At 37.3% G+C, this 24,563-nt stretch overlaps 1 protein-coding gene across 3 annotated transcripts in view; it reads right to left on the bottom strand.

Moving 5' to 3' along the window:
* Positions 1-2,131: 2,131 nt before the first annotated feature.
* The window catches only part of PCBD2 (pterin-4 alpha-carbinolamine dehydratase 2), a 57,516-nt gene continuing 35,084 nt past the window's right edge, over positions 2,132-24,563 (bottom strand). For all 3 annotated transcript variants that reach the window (XM_036753016.1, XM_036753018.1, XM_036753017.1), the window contains 2 exons: positions 5,514-5,594; positions 2,132-2,845 (listed from right to left, as the gene is read on the bottom strand). In XM_036753016.1, coding sequence (XP_036608911.1) covers positions 2,750-2,845; positions 5,514-5,594 — 177 coding nt within the window. In that variant the 3' untranslated portion in view covers positions 2,132-2,749. The remainder of the gene's footprint in view (positions 2,846-5,513; positions 5,595-24,563) is intronic.

Below are 24,563 nucleotides of genomic sequence, written 5' to 3'. Positions count from 1 at the left end.
TCTGAGGTCCACTCAAGTTGTCTTAGAAGACAACTGCTTTACCCTTTATTTCTGCTGCTCTATGTTCATTACATGGCGATTTTCTGTCTGTTTGGAAATCTGGAGAGCCTGGAAAATTTCTGACCTGCTCTGCCATCTTCCCAGAGTCCCTTCTCAATTCTATTTAAAAACAGGACATTATCAAACATGCTTCCCTTGATTTGTTAGGTTATATAAGAGGCCACAGTTCACTTTTACTTCTTCTCTGATCCATAAATCATTTAAAAAGACATAAGAGTTGGGGGGTAGGGAAGGATGAGGGCAGAAGCCATCCTTCAGAAAAATATTGGGAAAAATCTTTCTCCATAGAAGAGACCAGGCCAATTCAAAAAAGGACAGCACCCAACCGTGATCATGTGTCTTCTGAGTTTTAACTTCGATTAATGTGAAGAAAAGTTTGAAGATTCAAAATCAAAAGTAACTACATGGAATATTTCCTTACATACTAGATATGGGACCTCTGATTTCTCTATAGTACAGTCAGTACAAGGGTTCACAGAGATTCATTTAAACATGAACCTAATATAAAATCCACATTGCATTGTCATAGCAAGTCATTAAACTGAATCCTGGGCCATCTCCAGTCGTCCTGGCGAACATCAGGCCAAATGGCGCTGGAGGACAAAGCGAAGCTGGTGACCTTGCACAGCCCTCCCTCACTCAAATCCAAGTCAACTGCAAAGTCATGTCATCATTCCCTGACGTCACGGTCCTCTTAGAGAAGGAAAGACAAACACAACTACAACTCATGCCTTCACAAGTTTCTCATTCCTGACTCTTTGAGAGGTACCAAGCTCCCCGTAATTCAGAGAGCTCTGGGAACCATTCAGATTGCCTAATATTCCCTCTATGACTCAGAATTTGTTTATTGAAGTGCCTTTCCTTCCTCATTTGCTAAATTCTAAGTATGGTATAGCGTAAAACACTGAACTTGGAGCGCTAACTAGCTATGAGAAGGACTTCCCCTCTCTAGGTGTTGGTTTGCAAAATTCAATATGCAAAATAAAACAGTTTGATTTTGATCTTCCAAGCAATTCTTCTGGTTTTTGTTTTTAAAGAATGGTCTCTGATATTGTGTTTAAATGTTATAGCATCTTAAGAGGAAGGAGACCATAGCAAAAATGTGATCCTTGTTTTATTATAACCATTCTGAAATCTATGAACAGAAATTATGCTTTAGAGACACAACCTAATTTATCTGTATATCATGTACATTTTTAGTGTGCCTCTGATTTGCTAAATAGAACACTGTCACTGCAATATTATTGTAGATATTTAGAAAGTCTTTTTTGCTCTTTCCATTGAGGAAGTATACAAGAAGTGCATTTGATCACTAGCAAAAAGGGTGTGATCTAGCTTCTGATCTACAATCTGTGGCTAAGCCATGTGATATTTTGGTTTGTAAACCACAACGTCCAAATGACAAATAAATCCAAAGTATTATAGCTCAACTTAACTCAGTAAGCCAAATAGGTAGCCAGGAAGTCAGCTGCTGTGACTGCTAATCCTGTTATTTCAAGCTTATGTACCTATTGACAAGTCCATTTATGCCACAACTCACTCTCTGTAAAAGGGGGTATGACAATACCAAGACAAAACAGAGACTGCACCTATGATTTCACTGGTATAGACAACTCCCAAGTACGGAACTCCTGCCAGTGGGGGCTGGCACTTTCTTATAGTCTTAAAAGGTTGCCTAGAATAGTGGTGTCAAATTCCAATAGAAACAGATTTCTGCTGGTCACATCATGACTTAGTGTTAATTTGTGATTTTCCACCTAGCTTGCACTGCATTTTTATTTTGTTAAACATTTCCCAATTACATTTTAATCTGGTCTGTGCACGTGGGAGTTTTGCAAGCCAGAGTTTGACACCTCTGGCTAGAGCACTGAGAGGTTCAGGGACTTGGCCAGGGTTACACAGATAGTATGTGTTAAAGGTGAGGCCTGAAACCACATCTTCTTGATTTTTTAATCACAAACCCGTGTCTAAGGCTATTAATACTAAGGTAACTTACAAAATATGAAAGCTGATTCAAAATTATCATGTAGGACTTTGTGATTCTTTATGCAAATTTAAGTATTAACAGTGATATTTTTATTTTTTTATTTTTCTTAACAGTGATATTTTTAAAAGGTTATCTCAGTGATAGCATCAATAAATGGACTAATAAAAGCAATTCTCAAATATGAAGGTAAATTATGTGATGATAATAGAAGATATTTATCATTAGTTATTTAGATGGGGATTATTTCCATTCAAGGTAGATCTTCAATTTTATTAAAATTATGATATAAGAGTAATACCCTTAACTTAGAGAGTTCATAAATCTTTTCAAATTTTATATAATATTCTCTGGCATATAAATGTAGTTGCAAAAATCAAACTTCTGGGTTCAGTTTTTAATGCTCAATTTTCCAGATACAGTAATTTGAACATTCCAAAAATCATTTCTGATATTCAAGAGAACAATTTTAACTTTTCATTATTACATACTGAAGTTAGCTGATTTACCTGTATATTAAAAGTGTGACTGAAACTGATCCAGACAAAAGTTCAAATCATTTTAATATTTAAGACCTTACTGTAAAACATCTTTATCTCAGTATAAGGTCAATCAGAAATTTCACTGTTAATTGGTCATGTAAATTGCCTTCCACATATTTTGTAGTCGAGATTTTGGCATGATTTGCTTGTAGTTTAAAAGATGTTAAACAGAAGCAGCAGCTTTATCAATAAACTGAGCCAGTTTTACGTCTCTCTTGGTTATTCCACCGCAGTCGTGCGAAATAAGAGTTATCTGGACCTAAAGGAAAGGATACAACTCATTAAAGAAAAACAAAACTCTTTACTATTTTTCAGCAGGCTAGATTGTTGCTCTAATATTAAATATCCACATGATAATTTAAATGACAAAGAAGCTTTTTTTAAAGTGCTTTATATATTTGCTTTATATGAAAATATCTGTAATTCCTAAACACAACAAAACCAAATAAGGAAATTCCATTATGATGTGAAGCCTACCATGCTGCTAACAGCTGATTTGGGATAAAAACCCTTTTTCACATGTAAAATCAGTTTAGTTGCCATAGTCTCAACCTCTCCTCTTGAGAAAAAAAGAAAAGTAATTACTTAAGTAGGGTTTCAGACCTCTAAGTTTAATTAGGCCACTGAGGGGAGTTAAGTCATTAAAAATACAGCATCTTAATTATTTTTATGTTTAAAAGCACATCTCTAAAAAGGAGAGGACAAGAAAAAGGATTTATTTCTTCATAGACTAGTTGATAAATGAAACAGAATTTTATCCATTAGCAGAGGCAGCTAGGAGAACAATCTAGCCCAGTATTAGGCTGTTATGAGTGACTCCAACAAAACATATATACTAGCGTAGTATGGGCCATATAGCTCATGAGTACATCATTCCTTGCCTACTTCCAGGTAACCATATGTGTGACTCGGCACTTGGGTCCTTTGGAGGAGACAAACTTACTGGTTACTTCTCGTACTCAGTGCTGACACTTCAGTCTGATGCCTGAATGATCCCCAATACAACTAGAGACATCCAAAATCAGGAAAGCAGATGCATTAGAGGAGTGGTAACCAAGGTCCCAAATAAACTGCAGTAGGCCACCTAGGTTAGGAGAAATTCCTTCCTTGCCATCTTCCCCCACCTCACGCGCACGCGCGCGCGCGCACGCACACACACACACACACATACACATACACACACACACATACATACACACACACATACACACACACACACATACACACACACATACACACACACATACATACACACACATACACATACACACACACACACACACACACACACACACACACCCCTTTACCACGCCCAGGGGACATCTGAGTTAAGCAATAACGTCAGCATCCCCATCTAACTGCTCTTCAGACATGAACCATAGAATCTCAAACAAGCATGGGTCAGGGACTTGCACAAAACCCACCAATGGGTCCATGAAAGTAAGCTGGGATCCCAAAGACTGGCTTCTTTCCAAAAGGACTAATGGGGGCACAGGCTGGGGAGGTGGTGAGTGAATAAATTAAGACTGGAAAGATGGTGAAATCTATCTGAACAAAGTGAAGCCAGAGGAAACTAGTGGAGATCTACGGTGGTTCTGTCATGTAAATCCATAGTGCAACATAGGCTAATTAGAATCACCTATCACCTGGTTACTTCTAGTTTCCCTTGGCATAGTGGGTGCTACCCTTCTGTTGATAAGAAGGATAGAGGGAGCAGGGGAACCTCTTAGTTGATTTTCAGAAGTTCCACATGGGCTGGTACCTATAGAAAGTCACCCCAGCCTTATGTCCTGCCATGCTGTCTGTCCCTCCCAACTGCTCCAGCCACCTTTTATCTAGTAAAGTGAAAGATTAGCAGTCTTGGGGTCCAAATGATCTCAACTAATTCTCAAATATTAAATGGGTAAGAAGCCAGGCTTACTGGGATACAGAGACCCTAAATTACAGCTTTCCTCCGCTCCCTACCTCACCCTCTAATCAGTTCTTGATGCATGCTAAGGTCAAGAAAGATGAACATCACTGCCTTTCCATCACGTGGTCTCCACCTCTCTCCTGCAAAGGTCCAGTAGCTGTGGCCCCTCCCTGACACAGCTGTTCTTCCCAAAGGAGTGGACTGTCCTCAGTACACTGTGACCCAGGAGGAAGAGAAGAGGAGTGGAAAGAGAACAGGGAAGGGAAAAGATTTATTATATGCCTAGGCCTTTTGCTAAGTGCTTTATAAATATTATCCCATTCATTTCAACAACCCTGGGAGGTGGATGCTATTATGATCCCTATTTTACAGTTGAGGAAACTGAGACAAGTTAAGTGACTTGTCAGGCTGCATTTGCACTCAGGTCTTCCTGACTTGAGGTATAACGTTCTATCCACCAAGTCATCTACTTGCCATTGATAATACCTGTAAAAAGAGGCAGCTAGGTGGCGCAGTGAGTAGAGCATTGGCCCTGGAGTCAGGAAGACTCAAGTTCAGATCCAGCCTCAGACACCTGACACACTTACTAGCTGTGTGACCTTGGGCAAATCACTTAACCCCAATTGCCTTCTCTTCTCCCCTCAAAAAAAAAACCACCAAAAAAAAAGGATAGCTGTAAAAAAAAAAAGTCTATGCCTATTGACGAAGGACCTAACAGAATCTGGATTCTTGGAAACAATTTCATATTTATTGTATGTGTGAGCAAGTGTGCATGTGTGTGCATGTATATACACAGAAACATCTACATACACATATTTATTATATATAGATAGATATCTCTCCTTTTAAAACTAAAGCTTTAAAACAACGTATTTTTAAAAAGAAACAAAACAGAAAATGTCTTCCAAGGTACCAGATACACTGATCCATATAAGGTAAAATAAAGAAATGGAAGAGAAACTGATTGCTTAAAATATGTATTTATAATCACCAAAAAATAAACCTAAGAACTGACCTTGTTATATACATTGAACCATTCAGGGTGGTGATTCATCTTTTCTGCTTGTAGTGCAACTCGGGACATAAATCCAAAAGCCTGCGGAGAGACAAAAATGAGTAACTATTCATATTTCTCTAGCACTGAATCAGTTGTATAAAAGAAATTTAACTAGATAAAAGATTACTAGAATAGTCACAAAAACCTGAAGGAAACACACACAAAAAAAAAGACAAGTTACCTCCTCAGGGCTATGGTGGTATGGGATCTACAAGGACAAAGAGGGATTTTAACTGATGAAAGTTACAAACCAGAAAACTATATTCCCACTCAATGACCTACATATGGACATTTTAACTTTCTATAGAATGAGGCACTCAAAAAATAATGTACCTGTAACTTTCCAAAAGCAAGCAGGATCCAATCGTGCCTTAAATCTTGTGTTGTGGTTCTTCGTTCTGGAAGAGGATCTGGACACCAGGGAAATGATGACATAACTTGCAACTGACTTTGATTTAAGTGAGGGAGGGCAGTGTTGGTAAGCAAAATGGGCTCTTAGCACTCAGTTCAACCAAGTGCCCTTGAAGAGTTTGGCTTTTGTTCCCTTTGATCAATTCAGTGTATTTCATTGAGTCTTACTAGGTGCTAAGCCCCAGGCCCAAACCCCTATTAGGTGCTAAGCCTATGTGTGTGTGAAGCTCCCAGGGTACTAAGGGGAGGTGCTAACTCAAGAGTCAATCATAGGAGCCTGAGTTTTGGTCATTCAGATGACCTTTGATGACATCTGAAATGGTATAAGACAAGACAGAGGTATTTGCGCAGGGCTCTCACTCTTGGTGGTGCTTGCTGATGCGCAGATGTAGCTAAGAGCCCTCCAGCTTGTAACCCGGATGTTGGGACTTTGTAAACTCTGGTAACTATGTATTGGGATTTGAATCAGACAAGGTCTGTCTGTCGATGCTTGTAATTTGTTTGTATTTGTTCCGAAGTTCAGGATGCTGGATTTTTCCCCTGAACTAAGTGAATGGTATTTGTATGCTGAATTAAAATAAGCTTGTCAACCCCTTAACATTGCTTTCCTTACTAAAGCAGATCAAAAGAACCTGTGCTTTTGCAGCGTGCTGGTAGTGTTCTTGTTGTTGGGCTTGTGTTGGTCTTTTACCCCCACAACAACTGTTAGCCAGATTGCTGAAACACTGTGCAAGGTCACCATCTTCACTATCTCCTCCAGAGCCATCTGAGTCCAGTGGCCTGATATTCACCAGGACCACTGGAGATGGCCCAGGGCACAATGGGAGACCCTGGCCCTTTCAGGCTAAGGTCTTTTCTGGTTCTCACTTTGAGTAAGGTTAACGCCCATTCAGTGAATAGACCTCTTTAAGAAGTTAATCAAGTGGTGGCCCCTTTAATCAAAAACTCAAAAAAAAAAAGCTGGGAGGGGAAGACCATCAGGGTTCCTGGCCAAAAGAGAGAAACAGTTACTAGTTAGCATTTACATGGACCCAGAGGGCTCTGGAGGAGAAAGTGAGCTGGTGACCTTGCACAGCCCTCCCTCACTCAAATCAGTCAACTGCAAGTCATGTCATCATTTCCCTGATGTCAGTCCTCTTCGAGAACAAAGGACAAACACAACCTATGAGAAGCCTCTTCTCTCCTTCTCCCTCTTTTTCTCCTCCTCTCCTCTTTCCCCTCCCTTCACCTCTTCTCCCCTCCCCTCTTCTCTCCTTCCTCTCTCCCCTCTCTTTGCTCCACCCAAAGGAAGGTACATTTTGATGACTGAAGGCTGCCTCCTTAACTCTGGGTTTACTGGCTAGATTTCTTTCTCAAAAAGCAAGCCTTAAACCCAACTCACTCTGGAGCTCATAGATTGGACAATAAGTTCCCTGCCCTCCTAGCACAGAGTGAATGTAAATACTCAATAGTAACTGTTTCTCTTTCAGGGAGGCTTACTTTCTGGTCAGATGCGTAAAAGGAACTATTTTACTGAAGGTTACAGGTATTTTTTTCAGCTATCAATTATTAAACTGGACAAACCAATTAAGCCCTTCCAGTAGACTTAAGTGCAAAATGACAGTTGTGAAAGAGAGTGCTTCCCATGTACCTACCAACCTCCCTTAATAACGCTGTTGTGATAGTATGGAAAGTTTTCCTTTAATCGTTTTAACAATGTGACCAGTAAAATAGCACATTCTCCAGGCCCCTTTCACACTCTAACCCCCCAGAAAAAAGAATTATGCACCAGATATAAAGTAATTACAGCTGAACTCTTAGGACTAAGAAGAGAGCACCCCAACTGGAGAGAAATCTAATCCTTCAAGTGACTGCTCAATCAGCACCCTTCCCCACCAACACCTAGGCCCTGCCTCCTGGGACCCTCCTTGGGATTCTCACTGCTACACACTCTTCCAGAATACTTTTACCTGGCAACAAGAAGCAGACACAAAACTACTGAAACACTGGAGAAGGAAGGAGAACAACGAAAATATGCTGTCTTCTGCAGAAGGCCTTGCCCTAGCTTTGAGACCCATAAGGCTGTAGGTACTCTGTATCCAAACACCCTTGATACACCCTGCAAAACTGGCAGAAAACATTTCAGCTGTGTCATGAGAAAGAAAAAGGAGGCAGTCAAGGGAGAAACTGGGGTGGGAAGTCAGCATGCACGGCTATCCTGGGCCTAAATAAAAGGCTAGGGACCTAGACCATCAAACTCCATACCCTTCAAACTACGAGGGGGTTAAGACAAGTCTGTGGCTTCACCTGGAGAAAACACCAATCAACAAAGACAAAGGAGTCAGAAAATGATGGATGAATCTAATAAAAGAAGTCTAAAACACTAAAGATTTCAAAAGGAAAATCCTTTAAAAAAATAAGTAAATCAAGGATACAAAAACAAGGATGAGTACTAAATCTTCAAAAAGTTTCTAGTCCTCTCTTAACATCAAGTTAACATCCCCTAAACAGGGAAGTTTATGACAAATAAAAATGATTCATTGTCTGATGAAATATAGAATCTTTTGAACTCTTATTAAAGTACTAACAAGAACAAAAAATTTCAGAATGTTTCAAAAGAGAAATTAATTCTATAATAAAAACTAGAAATGAATATAGCTCACACCTTAGAGCCCTAAATGCATTATTTTAAAATCTAAGACATGAAGTCATTAAAAATTTCAATGACAACAAATTCTGCAAGCAGGTAGGGGAAAGACTTTCAGATATGATGGAAAAGAAATTTGAATAACACAAGATTATTTCTCAGCAAAGACAAACTGCAGAACAAAATGAAAAGCAAAGGAGTTTAAGTGTACCTCAAAATGGAATACTCAGAAAACCTGAGCTTAGACATCAATGATAAAAGAGAGACATTGAACAAAAGAGACATTTAAGGCAATAGGGAAGAGAAGGGGGAGGCACTAGGTGAATATTCAACTTGACACACTCCAAACAACAGAAGCATGAAAAAATAATGAATGAAATAAATTATCCCATATTTAGAGATTATATTTTTAAGAGAAAGGCTGAACCATGGAATTTTTTTAAAAGGGTTAAAAAAAAGTATACAAATATAAGCAGAACTTTATTTTTATCATTTTTTAAATTGTTTACCAATTAATGAGCATTTATTCCTCCTTATTCCATCATCATTCTTCTCCATGTTCCCTTCCTGATTCTCTGGACTTCTTCTGCTATGCCACAGAACCCCTCTCACCCCGGAAATTCATTCTCCCCCCGGATGTCTTACACTTATACTCTGTCCAGCAGCCTCTTCCTCTGACTGGCTGGTTTCTTCCAGAACCTCCATTTTAAGGAAAACCAGTCATGTTTTCATTCATCTCATAGCTCCACTCCTAACTCTTGTTTTCTCTATTATGTCCCCATGGGGATACCTCTCCCTTGACCACATCTTCAGCTTCCTTTTGCGTGTTGTATTATCCCATTAGAATTTAAGCTCCTGGGGGCAGAGCCAAGATGGCAGAGAAAACGCAGTGACTAGACTGAGCTCACCCAAATTCCTCTCCAAACAATTTAAAAATAACACCTCAAAATAAATTCTGGGGCAGCAAAACCCACAAAAGAATGGGGTGAGACAATTTTCCAGGCCAAGATAACCTAGAAGGTCAGCAGGAAAGGTCTGTCACACCAGGGTAAGAGGAACAGAGTACAGTCTATCACATGCAATACCCAATCAAGGCCTTGGGTACAACTAAAACTCAGCAGACCAAGGAGACATAATTTAAGAATTGCTGGACTATATGAAAGCCATGATCAGAAAAAGAACCTAGGTGTCATCTTTCAAGAAATTATCAAAGAAAACTGCCCTAATATTTTAGAACCAGAGAGCAAAATAGAAATTGAAAGAATCCACCAATCACCTCTTGAAAGAGATCCCAAAATGAAAACTCCCAGGAATATTATGGCCAAATTCCAGAGCTTCCAGATGAAAGAAAAATCACTGCAAGCAACCAGAAAGAAACAATTCAAATATCATGGAGCCACAGCAAAGATGACATGGCAAACCACTGAGGAAAACAATCATGAGGAAAAAAGAAGGTAGAATTGGGCCCCACAAGTTAGGATACAGGATAAATTCTTCAACATGGTTCTGCATCTATACCATATTACTCGCCTTGTCTCAATTTTTTTGTATCCCCAATTCTTAGCGCAATGCTTAACAAATGGTAAGCAGTTAATAAATACTTCTTCATTTATTCATTTAGGATCCCAAAATTCTATGATTCCATGAAATAAAAGTATAGTCCAGAAATCAGAGAATAAAAATTTAGTACCAACTAGAAGAAAATTAGGCAAGAGAACAACACAAAGAAAAACTTCTTGGAAAAAGATGCAGCCAAAAGAAAGAAAGAAAGTTAACAAACATAAGAATTGGAGAAGAGGGAAGATAAGAATTTGAACTACCCACTTAACTGAGAGGGAAAGAGACAAAAGGGAAAAAATAGATATGATGAAATCAATCATTTAAGTAACACAAAATTAGAGGAAAAAACGCAAACAAAAGATGATGTCTGAGTTACAGTTTAAAAGAAGAAGAACTCTGACGCAAAGACAAGGAAAGGATGTATGCCAGGCATGAGAGATAATCACTGCAAAGGCACAAAGATGGAAGATGAACTGCCATATAGAGGAACAGTGAGAAAGCCACTTGGGCTGCACTACCAGGAGTACAGGAGGGAGAGTAACAGACCACAAGGCTGTAAAGGTAGTTTGGGGCCAAGTTCTATATAGGGCTTTAAAAACTAAATAGGCAAGTTGGCTTTTTATCACAGGGACAACAGGAAACCACTGAAATTAGTTAAGTAGGAGAATCATATGGTGAGATTTGTGCTTAAGGACAATTATTTTGTCAGCAGCATATAGGATGGACAAGAGGAGATTTAAGGTATGGCAAATAAATTAGGAGGCTGTTGCAATAATCTAGGTGAGAGATGATGAGAACGTGAAGTAAGTTTCGTAACTGTATGACTGTAGAGAAGGTGTCAAACGTGAACAATGTTGTGAAGGCAGAAATAGTAAGATGTAGCAAATAAATGGATATCTGGGGTAAGGGAAAGTGAAAAATTTAGGATAATGATAGATCATGAACCTGAGACACTGGAAGTGCTTTCAGCAGAAATAAGGAAGTTTGGAAGAGGGGAGTGTGTTTAGACATAATGAGTTTAAGATGTCTCCAGGATATCCAACTGAAGCTCAAGGGAGAGATCTAGTAATCACTGACACAGAAATGAGTTAAACTCATGAAAGCCAATGAAGTTACCAAGAGAAAGTACACAGGGAGAAGAAAATTAAAGGGCAAAATGCAGATGATGAGCCAGTAAAAAAGAATGAAAAAAACTGAAAAGTCAGAGAATCAGGAGGTGAATCAACAGAAAGTAATATTGAATAAATATATATATATATATATATATATACATACATATATATATATACATATATATATATATATATGTAAAGCCTTTGACAAAATATAACACTTCCCTACAAAGCACAGGCACAGAAGGATCTTTATCTAAAACCACAAGTTAAGATTAAAAGCAACAGAAAACAGTAGGATAAAAACAGGAATGAAGGCAGGGCCACCCCTTTCCCACTATTATTTGACATATTTATAGAAATGCTAGCTAGCAGTGGCAATAGCACAAGAAAAAGAAAACAAAAGTATAAAGATCAGCAAAGAGGAGACAAAACTATCCTCATTACGAATGGCTAAACAAGTTGTGGTATATAATTGTAATGGAATACTATTGTGCTGTAAGAAATGATGAGCAGAACGACATCAGAAAAAACCTAGAGAAGGGGACTGAGCCAAGATGGCAGCTTGAAAACCAGGACTCACTTGAGCTCTCCCCCAAATCACCTGTAAAAAATGACTCTAAACAAATTCTAGAGCTACAGAACCCACGAAATGACAGAGTGAAACAAGTCTCCAGCCCAAAACGACCTGGATGGTTGCTGGGAAGGGTCTATCGCACCATGCTGGGAGCGGAGCAGAGCCCAGCATGGGCTGTGCCATAAAAGACCAGGTCAGAGTAGACTGGGCAGGGCAGGCCTCAGGGTCCTGAATCACTGAATTGTGGCACTTTCCAGACTTCTCAGCCCACAAACACCAAAGACAATGGAGCAGGTCAGTGGGAAAACTGTTGGACCTGGGTAAGAGAAGTGTGTGGTCCAGCCCCAGCCCCGGGGGAGGCAGAGGTGGCTGCAGCTGCAGCTGCTTCCAGAGCTCCAAGCCCACAGATGGTGGGGGGAATCAGGCGGCTGATCAGAGCAGGAGTGCAGGGATCTCTTTGATGGTGCAGAGACAGGGTTCTCTTGCTTTGCCCTGCTTAGATCTGGTTCGCAGTCCTGGTTGGCGGTCCTTGGGGGAGGAGGAACATTGTGTGGCAGAGCTTGTGGTGGCTGTGAAGAGGTAGTTCACCTGATAGTTACACGGCAGAAAGAAGTGCTTGCACTCACAGACCACAGCACAGGCCAGGAGAGGAATATCATACCACCTCAGAATAGAAGTAGCTCTGAAAACAGCAGTGCAAAACCCCTGAAGCTAGGGACAAAGCACTCTCAATTACTCAAAGTAACTGAATGGGAAAATGAGCAGGCAGTGTTAAAGGACTCGAACTACAGAATCTTTCTTTGGTGACAAAGAAGATCAAAACATACAGCCAGAAGAAGTCAACAAAGTCAAAGATCCTACATCAAAAGCCTCCAAGAAAAATATGAATTGGTCTCACGTCATGGAAGAGGTCAAAAAGAATTTGGAAAATCAAGTAAGAGAAGTCAGGAAAAATTGGGAAGAGAAATGAGAGTGATGCGAGAAAATCATGAAAAACAAGTCAATGACTTGAAAGGAAACCCAAAAAAATACTGAAGAAAATAACACCTTAAAAAATAGACTAACCCAAATGGCAAAAGAGCTCCAAAAAGCCAATAAGGAGAAGAATGCCTTAAAAGGCAGAATTAGCCAAAAGGAAAAGGAGGTCCAAAAGACCACTGAAGAAAATACCACCTTAAAAATTAGAATAGACCAAGTGGAAGCTAGTGGCTTTATGAGAAATCAAGAAATTATAAAACAGAACCAAAAGAATGAAAAAATGGAAGACAATGTGAAATATCTCACTGGAAAAACCACTGATCTGGAGAATAGATCCAGGAGAGATAATTTAAATATTGATATTAAATATTAAATTAATAAATATTAAAAATTATTTGACTACCTGAAAGCCATGATCAAAAAAAGAGCCTAGATATCATCTTTCAAGAAATTATCAAGGAAAGCTGCCCTGATATTCTAGAACCAGAGACTAAAATAGAAATGGAAAGAATCCACCGATTACCTCTTGAAAAAGATCCTAAAAAGAAAACTCCTAGGAATATTGTGGCCAAATTCCAGAGTTTCCAGGTCAAGGAGAAAATACTGAAAGCAGCCAGAAAGAAACAATTTGAATATTGTGGAAACACAACCAGAATAACACAAGATCTAGCAGCTTCTACATTAAGGTATCAAAGGGCTTGGAATATGATATTCCACAGGTCAAAGGAGCTAGGATTAAAACCAACAATCACCTATCTAGAAAAACTGAGTAGAATACTTCAGGGCAAAATATGAACTTTCAATGAAATAGAGGACTTTCAAGCATTCCTGATGAAAAAAACCAGAGCTGAACAGAAAATTTGACTTTCAAATACAAGAATCAAGAGAAGCATGAAAAGGTAAACAGGAAAGAGAAATAATAAGGGACTTACTAAAGTTGAACTGTTTTGTTTACATTCCTACATGGAAAGATGATATCTGTAACTCATGAGACCTATCTCAGTATTAGGGCGGTTGAAGGGAATATACATATATGTAGACAGAGGGCACAGGGTGAGTTGAATATAAAGATTTGATATCTAAAATAATCAAATTAAAGGGTGAGAGAGGAATATACTGGGAGAAGGAGAAAGGGAGAGACAGAATGGGGTAAATCATCTCATATAAAAGTGGCAAGAAAAAGATGTTGTAATGGAAGGGAAGGGGGGTAGGTGAAAGGGAATGAGTGAATCTTGCTCTCAACAGATTTGGCTTAAGGAGGGAATAACATTCACATTCAATTGGGAATCTTACCCTACAGGAAAGCAGCAGGGAAGGGCATAAGGGGAGAGGGATGATAGAAGGAACGGCAGACTGGGGGAGGAAGTCATCAAAAGCAAACACTTTTGAAAAGTGACAGGGTCAAAAGAGAAAACTGAATAAAGGGGGACAGGATAGGAGGGAGGGAAATATAGTTATTCTTATACAACATGACTATTATGGAAGTGTTTTGCATAATGATACATGTATAACCCATATTGAATTGCTTCCCTTCTCAAGGAGGATTAGTGGAGAGGGAAGAAGGGAGACAAACACAAATGTTAAAAAAAATTGTTTTTACATGCAACTGGGAAATAACATATACAGGCAATGGGGTACAGAAATCTATCTTGCCCTACAAGAAAGTAAGGGGAAAAGGGATAAGGGGGAATGGAGTGGGGTGATAGAAGGGAGGGCAGACTGAGGAAAGCAGCAATCAGAATACATGCCATCTTGGGGTGAGGGGGGAGAGTAGAGATGGGGAGAAAATTGAATGATGAAAACTAAAAATATTTTTTTTCTAAAATAAAATTATTAAATAAATAAATAAATTGCAGCACCCCCCCCCAAAAAAAAACCTAGAAAGATTCACATGAATTGATACAAAGTGAAATGAGCAGAACCAAGAGAACACTGTACACAGTAAAAGCAATATTGTGTAATGCTCAACTGTGAATGATTTAGCTATTTTCATCAATACAATGATCCAAGACAATTCCAAGGGACTCATGATGAAAAATGCTATCCATCTCCGGACAGAGAAGTGATGGAGTTTGAATGGAGATTGAAGCATACTATTTTTCATTTTTTGTGGTATTTTTGGGGTCTGTGTTTTCTTTTACAACATGACTAATATGTAAATGTTTTGTACGACGGCACATGTATAACCAGTATCAAATTACTTACCATCTCAGAGAGGAAGAATGGTAGGGAGGGAGAAAATTTGGAACTCAAAATTCTAAAAAACAAATGTTAAAAATTGTTTTTATATGTAATTGGGAAAAAATAATAAAATATTATTCAAAAAAACTATTCCATCAGTGGATACCATGATAATTTACTAAGAAAATCCTAGGGAATCGGCAAAGAAATTAAATGAGATGATTAATATCTTCAGCAGAGTAGGTAGCAAAGTAAACCCGTAAAAATTAAAGGAATAATAATATTACATTCAAAATATCTACAAAATACATACAATATTTGGAAGTTAAGCAACCAAAGCATACTCAATACCTGCATTGATATAATTACAAAATACTCCTCAAAGAAATAAAGAACGAGGTAAATAACTGGAGGAATAGGAAGTTCTCATGATAGTACTGCTCAAGTCAATTTACAGACTTAGTACTAAACCAAACTGTCAAGGGGATACCTTACAAACCTAAACAAAAAATTAAAACTTCATTTGGAGGAACAAAAGGTCTGCAATATAAACAGAAATTATGAAAAAACTAGGCATGAAAGTGCGAAAGCACTTCCAGAAGTCAAATTATAAGACAGTAATCACCAAAACCTATTTGGTACTAATTAAAATTTAGAAGAATAGATCGTTTTACACCTATCTAAATGATTGAAGGGGAAATGACAAATGTTGAAGAAGATGTGGAAAAATAGGGACACTAATTCACTGTTGGTGAAACTGTGAACTGATTTAACCAATTTGGATTTATGCCCAAAGAATTATCAAACTGCCTATATCCTCTGACCCAGCAACACCACTAGGTCTACTTCCTTTTTTTTTTAATGCATTTTTATTTTTATTTTTATTTTTTAATTTTTAGTTTACAACACTCGGTTCTACATAATTTTGAGTTCCAGATTTTCTTCCCTCCCCCCGCAAGACAGTATGGAATCCGATATATCTTCTACATATAACTTCACATTGAACTAATTTATACACTAGTCATCATGACCAATGGAATGAATCATGAGAAAGAAGAAACAGAACCAAAAAAAAAACCCCAAAAAACAAAAACAAAAGAGAAAAAAAAGGGGGAAAAAAACGAGCACAACGTGTGCCTCAATCTGCATTCATACATCATAGTTCTTTCTCTGGTAGATAGTATTCTCCATCGTGAGTCTTTTGGAGTTGTCTTTGCACCTTGTGTTGCGGAGAAGAGCAAAGTCTATCAGGGTTAGTCCTCACAGAATCCATATATCTGTGGTTGTGTGTAATGTTCTCCTGGCTCTGCTCCGTTCACTCAGCATTATGTCGTGTAGGTTTTTCCAGGTTATTATGAAGTCCATAGCTTCCCCATTTCTTATAGCACATAGTATTCCATTACCTTTGTATACCACAGCTTCTTCAGCCATTTCCCAATTGATGGGCATCCCCTTGAATTCCAATTCTTAGCTATTACGAAAAGAGCCGTTATAAATATTTTTGTACATATGGGTCCCTTTCCCACTTGTGTGATCTCTTTGGGATACAACCCTAGAAGTGGTATTGCTGGGCCAAAGGGTATGAACATTTTTATGGCCCTTTGGGCATAGTTCCAAATTGCTCTCCAGAATAGCTAGATCTGTTCACAACTCCACCAGCAATGTAACAATGTTCCAATTTTCCCACATCCTCTCCAGCATTTATCATTTTCCTGTTTTGTTATATTAGCCAATCTGACAGGAGAGATGTGGTATCTAAGAGTTGTTTTGATTTGCATTTCTCTAATCAGTAGTGATTTTGAGCATTTTTCATATGCCTATAGATATCTTTAATTTCTTCCTCTGAAAACTGCCTGTTCATATCCTTTGACCATTTCTCAACTGGGGAATGGCTTGTATTCCTATATATTTGGCTCAGTTCCCCGTATATTTTAGAAATGAGGCCTTTATCAGAGACACTAGTTGTAAAGATTTTCTCCCAATTTTCTGCTTCCCTCCTAATCTTTGTTGCATTGGGGTTTTTTTGTACAAAGACATTTCAATTTAACATAATCAAAATTATCCATTTTGCATTTTGTAATGCTCTCTATCTCTTGTTGGGTCATGAATTCTTTTCTTTTTCATAAATCTGATAAGTAAACTATTCCTTGCTCTCCCAAATTGCTTAGAGTTTCAGCCTTTATTCCTAAATCATGAACCCATTTTGACTTTTATTTTGGTATATGGTGTAAGATATTGGTCTATGCCCAGTTTCTGCCCTACCATTTTCCAGTTTTCCAAACAGTTTTTGTGAAATAGTGAATTCTTAGTCCAGAAGTTGGCCTCTTTGTGTTTATCAAAGAGTAGATTGCTGTAGTTGTTGACTTCTCCATCTTGTGTTCCTATCCTATTCCACTGATCCACACCTCTGTCTCCTAGCCAGTACCAGGTAGTTTTGATGACTGCTGCTCTATAGTACAGTTTAATATCTGGTATGGCTAGGCCACCTTCTCTAGCATTTCTTTTCATTAATACCCTAGATATTCTAGACCTCTTTTTCTTCCAGATGAATTTTGTTATTATTTTATCCAGCTCTGTAAAATAATTTTTGGTAGTTCGATTGGTATGGCACTGAACAGATCGATTAATTTAGGTAAAATTGTCATTTTTATTATATTAGCTCGGCTTAACTATGAGCAACTGATATTTTTCCATTTATTTAGATCTGACTTTATTCGCGTGAAAACTGTTTCATAATTATGCTCATATGGTCCCTGGGTTTGTCTTGGCAGATAGACTCCCAAATATTTTATAGTGTCTATAGTAACTTTGAATGGAATTTCTCTTTCTATCTCTTGCTGTTGGGCTTTGTTAGTAATGTATAGGAATGCCAACACTAGGTCTATTTCCAAAGATGATTAGGGAAAATGAACTTAGATGTTTTAAAATATTTATAGCAGCTCTCTTCATGGCGGCAAAGAACAAGAAATTATGGGGATGCCCATCAATTGGAGAATGGCTAAACAAGTTGTGGTATATGATTGTGATGGAATACTGCTGTGCTATAGGACATGACACGCTCATTGGTTTTAGAAAAACAGGGATAGACTTGCGCGAAATAAGGAAGAGCAAAACGAACAAAACCAAGAGAACATTGTATACAGTAACAGCAATATCATTTTAAGAACAACTTCGAGCAAATATATCTTTCCGATGATTACAAATACTCAAATTAACTACAAAGAACCTAAGAGGAAAGACACTATCTGCATCCAGAGAAAGAACTGACAAATAGATGTATAGAATGATTTTATATACGTATTTGTGTCTAATGGTAGCCATCTCTAAAGCAGGGGCAGGAAGGGAAGAAAAAAAGGGAAAAGAAGTTACAAGATAACTTTATTATATATTTAAAAGAAATAGCAAATTGTACATAATAGATTTGCAATTTCATGTACAATCACCTTTTTTTATTCAACTATGTTATGAAATACTTGTTTTATTTCTTAAGTTCAAAACAAAAAAATTTTTTTAAATGTATGTATGATAATGCTTTTAAGTTTTAAAAAAATCTAGATCAATGTAACAGACTAGTTAAGGAAGTAGGAAATAACTGACTCAAAAGCCTAAAGTTCAATAAAACAAAAGATAGATTATTAAGGAAAGAACTCTCTATTCGACAAGAATTTGCTGAGTAAAGTGAAAAGCAGTCTGGCAGAAATTAAACGTAAACAGTCACCTTATACCATACAATACGATGAACTCAAAATGGATATGTGACCTGGATATTAAAGATAAAAAGATTAGAACAAAATTAGTTCAGCTATGGATAGAGGGTAAATTCTTAACAATATAATGGAAAGAGGCAATTCCAAAGATAAGATAAATTATTTTGATTTTATGAAATTGGAAAGCTTCTGCATGAATAAAATTAATGCCACAAGAATAAAGGAAAAATTTTTTTGTCACAAAGGATAGCTCTTTGATCAGAGATGGGTTGGGGGAGAGATCACAAGGGGATATTGAAGCAATGTAAAGACAAAATAAATCAATTTTTTATATTTCTTAGGTAAGCAATTGACTGGAGAAAAAAATTATGTCAAATCACTGATAAAGCAAGTGCTAAAATTTCTCAACAAAGTTCTCAAAAGAAAAATTACAAACCATTAATACCAATATGAAAGAATGCTCCAAATCACTAATAATAAAGGCAATAAAAATTCAATACCCAGCAGAGATGACAAAAGTTAAAAATAATGAAAGAAAAGTAAACAAAATAATGTGCTGTTGGTAGAGCTATGTAACTTGCAACCATTTAGGAAAGCAATAAGGAATTATGCAAAGAAAGTAACTAAAATGTCTACATGCCCTTTGACAGACATTGCACTAATTGAAGTATGCCCCACAAAGAGGTCAATGAAAAAGAGGCCCCACATACACCAAAATTTTTATAGCAGTACTTTTTGTGGTATCAAAAAATTGGAAAATAGAAGCCCATCTGCTGGGGAATGGCTAAACAAGATGTGGTACATGAATGCAATAAAATATTATTGCACCTTAAGAAATACTGAACAATCAATCAACAAGCATTTATCAAGGACTTGCCATGTACCAGGCACTATACTAAAGATTGCAGAGAAGCATGAGAAGATTTATATGAACTGATTTAAAATAAAGTAAGCAGAATCAGAAAAACTATACATAATAAAACTATATTCAGACAACAACTATTAGGCAACCTCTAAGTGACAGGCAACTGTACTAACAGCTAGATATACAACAATGTACATGCAAAGAACAGTAATAATAAAAAAGAAACTGGGAGCTGCAAAAGGAATATTACCAATCTTGGCCCCAAGAAGAGATATGAGAAAGCACCTCTCCCTGCTTCTTGGAAAAGCTGTGGATTCTGGGTGTAACACTTTTCATATAATGTCAGACTTTTTTTTTTAACACGTTAGCTTTACTGACGTGTATTTTTCCCTCTTTATTATTCTGTTATAAGGGAATGGACTCTGAAAATAGATGGAGAAGTTACATTGGGAAATGTAATTAATATTAAAAAGATATCAATAAAAATTTACTTTAAGAAAAACGTAAAGGACCTCTCCCCATTACCTCCACCCCAATACATTTTAACCAGGCATAAACAAAGGAGTTTACTTAGCTCAAGACACTTAACTGCCTAATTGAGGCCTTCCTGCCAATGCATGGCTGCTGTTTTTTAAAAGCAATAGGATCTTTGTACAGAAGAAATTCAAGGAGACGAGAGTTGGACTTCTAAAACCACAGACTTCATCACAGAGGACACAAAAAGAAAGAAGCAGCTGATTTTGTAGCAGCATCATGTGAAAAACAGAAATATATTTGTTTGCTAAGGAGAGAATAAATTTGGCTTTAGAGAAAAGGTTTGCTTTCAAAGTGTTAAAGAGAATTATGTAATAAACAATAATGAAGTTTGTCTTCACTATGTCTGAAAGCCAGACAGATTTAGTAAGACTTGAATATAACAGCACATTAGAGTAGAATTTCCATAGCAGTACTTCTTACATTCATATAAATAAATATTTCACCTCATTTAAGAAGAAAACAACATAGTATTCTTAAGATTTCACATTTGTTACTGAACTACAAGCATTTATATCAGCAAACATACCTAATAATAAGTAAGAAAAATGGCATTTACAATATCTATTCCATGTTATTTGGAAAGACAGATTATCTCAAACTAAAGTCTTGTCATTAATTTCTATTATTAAGCTTAAGTTCCATAAGTTTTCCACGTTAAGAGGAAATTTTTAACTACATCCATTTAATAAGCTACATCCAAGCAGAATAAACCCACATTCTCTCCACTATCTTATAACATGATTTAATTAAAATTTCCTGCAGAGGGAGGGAAGAGGACATCTGCCAGGAGGAAACAGTGAAATCAAGTGTGAAGATCAGTTTTAGCTTCTTGAAGCTGCAGTGATTTAAAATATTTAGTGCTCTATATTCCTATCATTTGAAAGATTAAGCTCTGTTCAGCTTTCAACCTAATCACATATTCACTGTCAAAAGAACTCAGCAAACGCCTATCTGCACAAGAAGCTGAAAAAAAGTCAATCTGATAGATATTGTCTTTGACCTCCAAGGAGTGCAGGGTCTAACATGGCTCCTGATCAATTCCTAGCACATTTTTTCCACCTTATGTTTGTGGATCAATAGATATGCAGACAGTGGTCACTAAGAATAAATTTATTGGCAATTAATTTAGGTAAAATCAAGTATTTCAGAGGAAAACAACAGGAAATACACTCCCTACACAGGTCATGTTTTCTTTCCCTGAACTTTCTTGATCTGAGGGAATACTATGAAATACTTTAAAGTCCAAAAATAAGATTTGAATCTTTTTGGCTGCCCAGAACATCAATAAATCAGACTTAGGACCAAAGTACATGGCTTTAGAGTTGGAAGGAACCTTAGATGTCATTTGGTCCAATCCCCTGATTTTACAGATAAGTAAACTAAGGCTGACAAAGGCGAAAAGTCTTACCGAAGGTAGTACAGGCAGGGTAAAAAATGTAAGCCAGACTGCCCAGCAGCCCATTCCATGATGCAGAACAGTTAGCTAAAGACAGTAACCACCATCCACTGATAGGGCTATTTAAAAAAAAAACACGCCAGCCAATACAAATGCAACATGAAAAAATCAATGGAGGTACTACAAGGGATCCCAAATTTGGGATTTTCTCTAGTTTAAAAGATTTTTCTTCAATATTTACTTAATATTTTCACTTGAGCAGTGATCGCAAAAGTTCCAGTAATTAAAACAGAATTCACTCCTAACACTTTCTTCAGAAAAGAAAATTAACCTGTGCCGATAACAAAAAGCTACCCACAAGCCACCTTCCCCTTCAGCAGCACAAACCAATTACGGAAATGCAAACAATTCTCAAATGAAAACATCTTCAACAATACACAGCTTTCAAATTAAAGTAAAATAATTTTTATGAGACTGAGATGAGTGAAAATGAAGTAGCAGGAATCTTAATGGTCAGACTTCTAACCGCCCTGAAGGGACTGGAAGGGTCAGGAATGGAGGGGGCAGATGTTCAAACATCAAGTTCAGCAGAAGGGAAAAAATGCTGAAGAGAACTACAACTAAAACCTGAAAGTACACAAGGACTGGTAAAAAAATTATATAAGGAAGCCAACCTGCTGCTCTAGAGGAAGAACTGTAAATGGGAAGAGAGAGCAGCCAAAATTAAAGTATCAAATTCCTGAAAAGAGCAATTGTATATTATCTTAGAGGTAAAAGACTGCCCTGAATCTGTGCTTTGAACAATACATGCAAATGAAGTCTCCACCGTAACACGATTTTACATAGCTCACAATGCACATAAGCTGGTTCATATTAAAATATTTTGGCTCATGGCAACTTCTTGACATGCCTACCTGTTGAGGTGCATTTTTAGTGCCAGTTTGAAGCACAGTTTGTATATGCTCCATGATCTATTGCGCCCCAGTCATTTCAAACACACATATGGTCAACAAAGAACATATAATGGTTGATAATAGCTTCAGTCTTTCCTCAATGGAAAATTACAAACATTTTAAGAACAAATCAATGAATGCGTGATGGCCATTCTGAGGAATGTTAGTGTTACAATCATGGTAAACCAGACCAATGAAGTTTGTCATTTGGAAATCTCCAAACCATCAGCAATTAAAAAGTTTTTCCATGAACCTCAAATCAACTCTTCTCTGTAGCTTTCATTCTTTTTCAAATTCCTTTTGATTTATTTTTGTCAACGTGTATAATTATACCACAAAACTATGAAACTATCACAAAAACAGAACCAAAAAAAGGCCTGTATAAATCAGAAAAATATTTAGCAGCACCCTGAATATAAAAATGCAGTACCACTCAAGATTTCTAAGGCTTAACTTCTTACACAATGTTTGTAATCTTGAATTATGTGCAAAGCAATTTTCTTTGATAGAAGTTCTTTAAATCTGCTGCTGTCTTTTATATTTTGATTATAGACTATTTTAATTATGTACTAAAAAAGAACATCTCCCTCTAAGAAAATGAGCACCAACTACTCCAAAGTCATTTCCCCAATGCAATCTCCATTAAGCCTCTAAATACTTCCTTTACTAATTCGATGAATTAGAACTCTATTGTTTATGAATCACCTTTGTGTTTGAGGGTCCATAACCCTACTTTTATAAAATACAATTGCTATGGAAGGAAATGATATTTATGTCTGATTAGAAATGAAAACACTATTACATAAATCAGCCTGGGCATTTCTTCACGTCTTGAAACATGATCGGCAATTTGGTCTAATTGGTGATCAAGGAAACTATCTTGTGATCAATTAAAGTAATTACCAGATTCCGGCAACACAACCTACCTTAATTTCAGCTAGAGTCTGCACTTCTTCAACTTTAATTAAAAATAATGAAAATTATTAAGCAGTCTGCGGGGCAAGATCATTGCCAAGCACATGTGTGTCACATGACAAGACTTTTACTTGGTACTAGTGGCTTACCAACATATAAACATTCTTTATGCACCAAGAGTCAGCAAAATGTTTGAGCCTGAAAAAATTACATATCACACTACGGCCTTAACAAAAATACACTCTTTGTTCACAGCTACGATATCACTGTTAGAAGAGTATAGAATCTTAATTTGTAAACATAAAATTCAAAACAGCTAAGAATATGGGAACTGTTAAGGACAGACCAAACCTAGGTCTCACTCGCTCTATCATGAGTTTTTTTCATCACAACCTAAACATGACAACAGTAATTCCTTTCCGACTCTTGGAGCTAACCAGTTTGAAAACCATTGAAATTCACTTCTGAAAAGTTCAGCCAAACATTATTTGACAACTTATAACTTTGTTTTTTTCTAAATGTGCATCTTGAAGGTCCAAATCCACCAAAGAATTGAGACAAGCATAAGAGATACTATTAGAGGGAAATTCTCCAGCAGGTTAGCACAAACAAGAGAGCATATCCCTAACCAAATACTTGGCCCTAATACATCCTATCCTCGCTTGATCTCTAAAATGGGTTCAAAATCTCAAGAGTTTTAGACAGAGAATATTCAGCTCTGGAAGAATCTTCAATATTGGCTAGAAAACTAATGCCGAAGGAGAAAGTAAGGAAGCTGCCTAGTCTACACGGAAGGAGGCTCTTCTATGCAGCTAGGTGTTGTACTAGATGAGAACGCTGGATCTGGAGTCAGGAAGACCTAAGTTCGAATTTGATCTCATATACTTACTAGCTGTGGGACCCTACGCAAGTAACTTACCTTCTGTCTGCCTCAGTTTCCTCAACTGTAGAACGGGTATCATAATAGTCCTTACCTCTCAATGTTGTGATGAGGATCAAATGAGATAATATTTATAAAACACTTGGCACAGTGCCCAGCGCATAATAGGCACTTAATAAAGGCTTTTTACCTTCTGTTCTCCCATCCTAGATTAACTCTCCTGCCTCTGCTAAGGTCATAAATATACAAGCTTCCAAAGTTGGAAACTCTACTTTAAAATGCCTCCCTCCCTGCCCCTCCCCAGACTCTT

The sequence above is a fragment of the Trichosurus vulpecula genome, chromosome 3 (assembly GCF_011100635.1).
Source record: "Trichosurus vulpecula isolate mTriVul1 chromosome 3, mTriVul1.pri, whole genome shotgun sequence".
NCBI classification, from domain to species: domain Eukaryota; kingdom Metazoa; phylum Chordata; class Mammalia; order Diprotodontia; family Phalangeridae; genus Trichosurus; species Trichosurus vulpecula.
The sequence above is the reverse complement of the archived record's forward strand: the minus strand, read 5'-3'. Positions and strand labels throughout refer to the sequence as shown.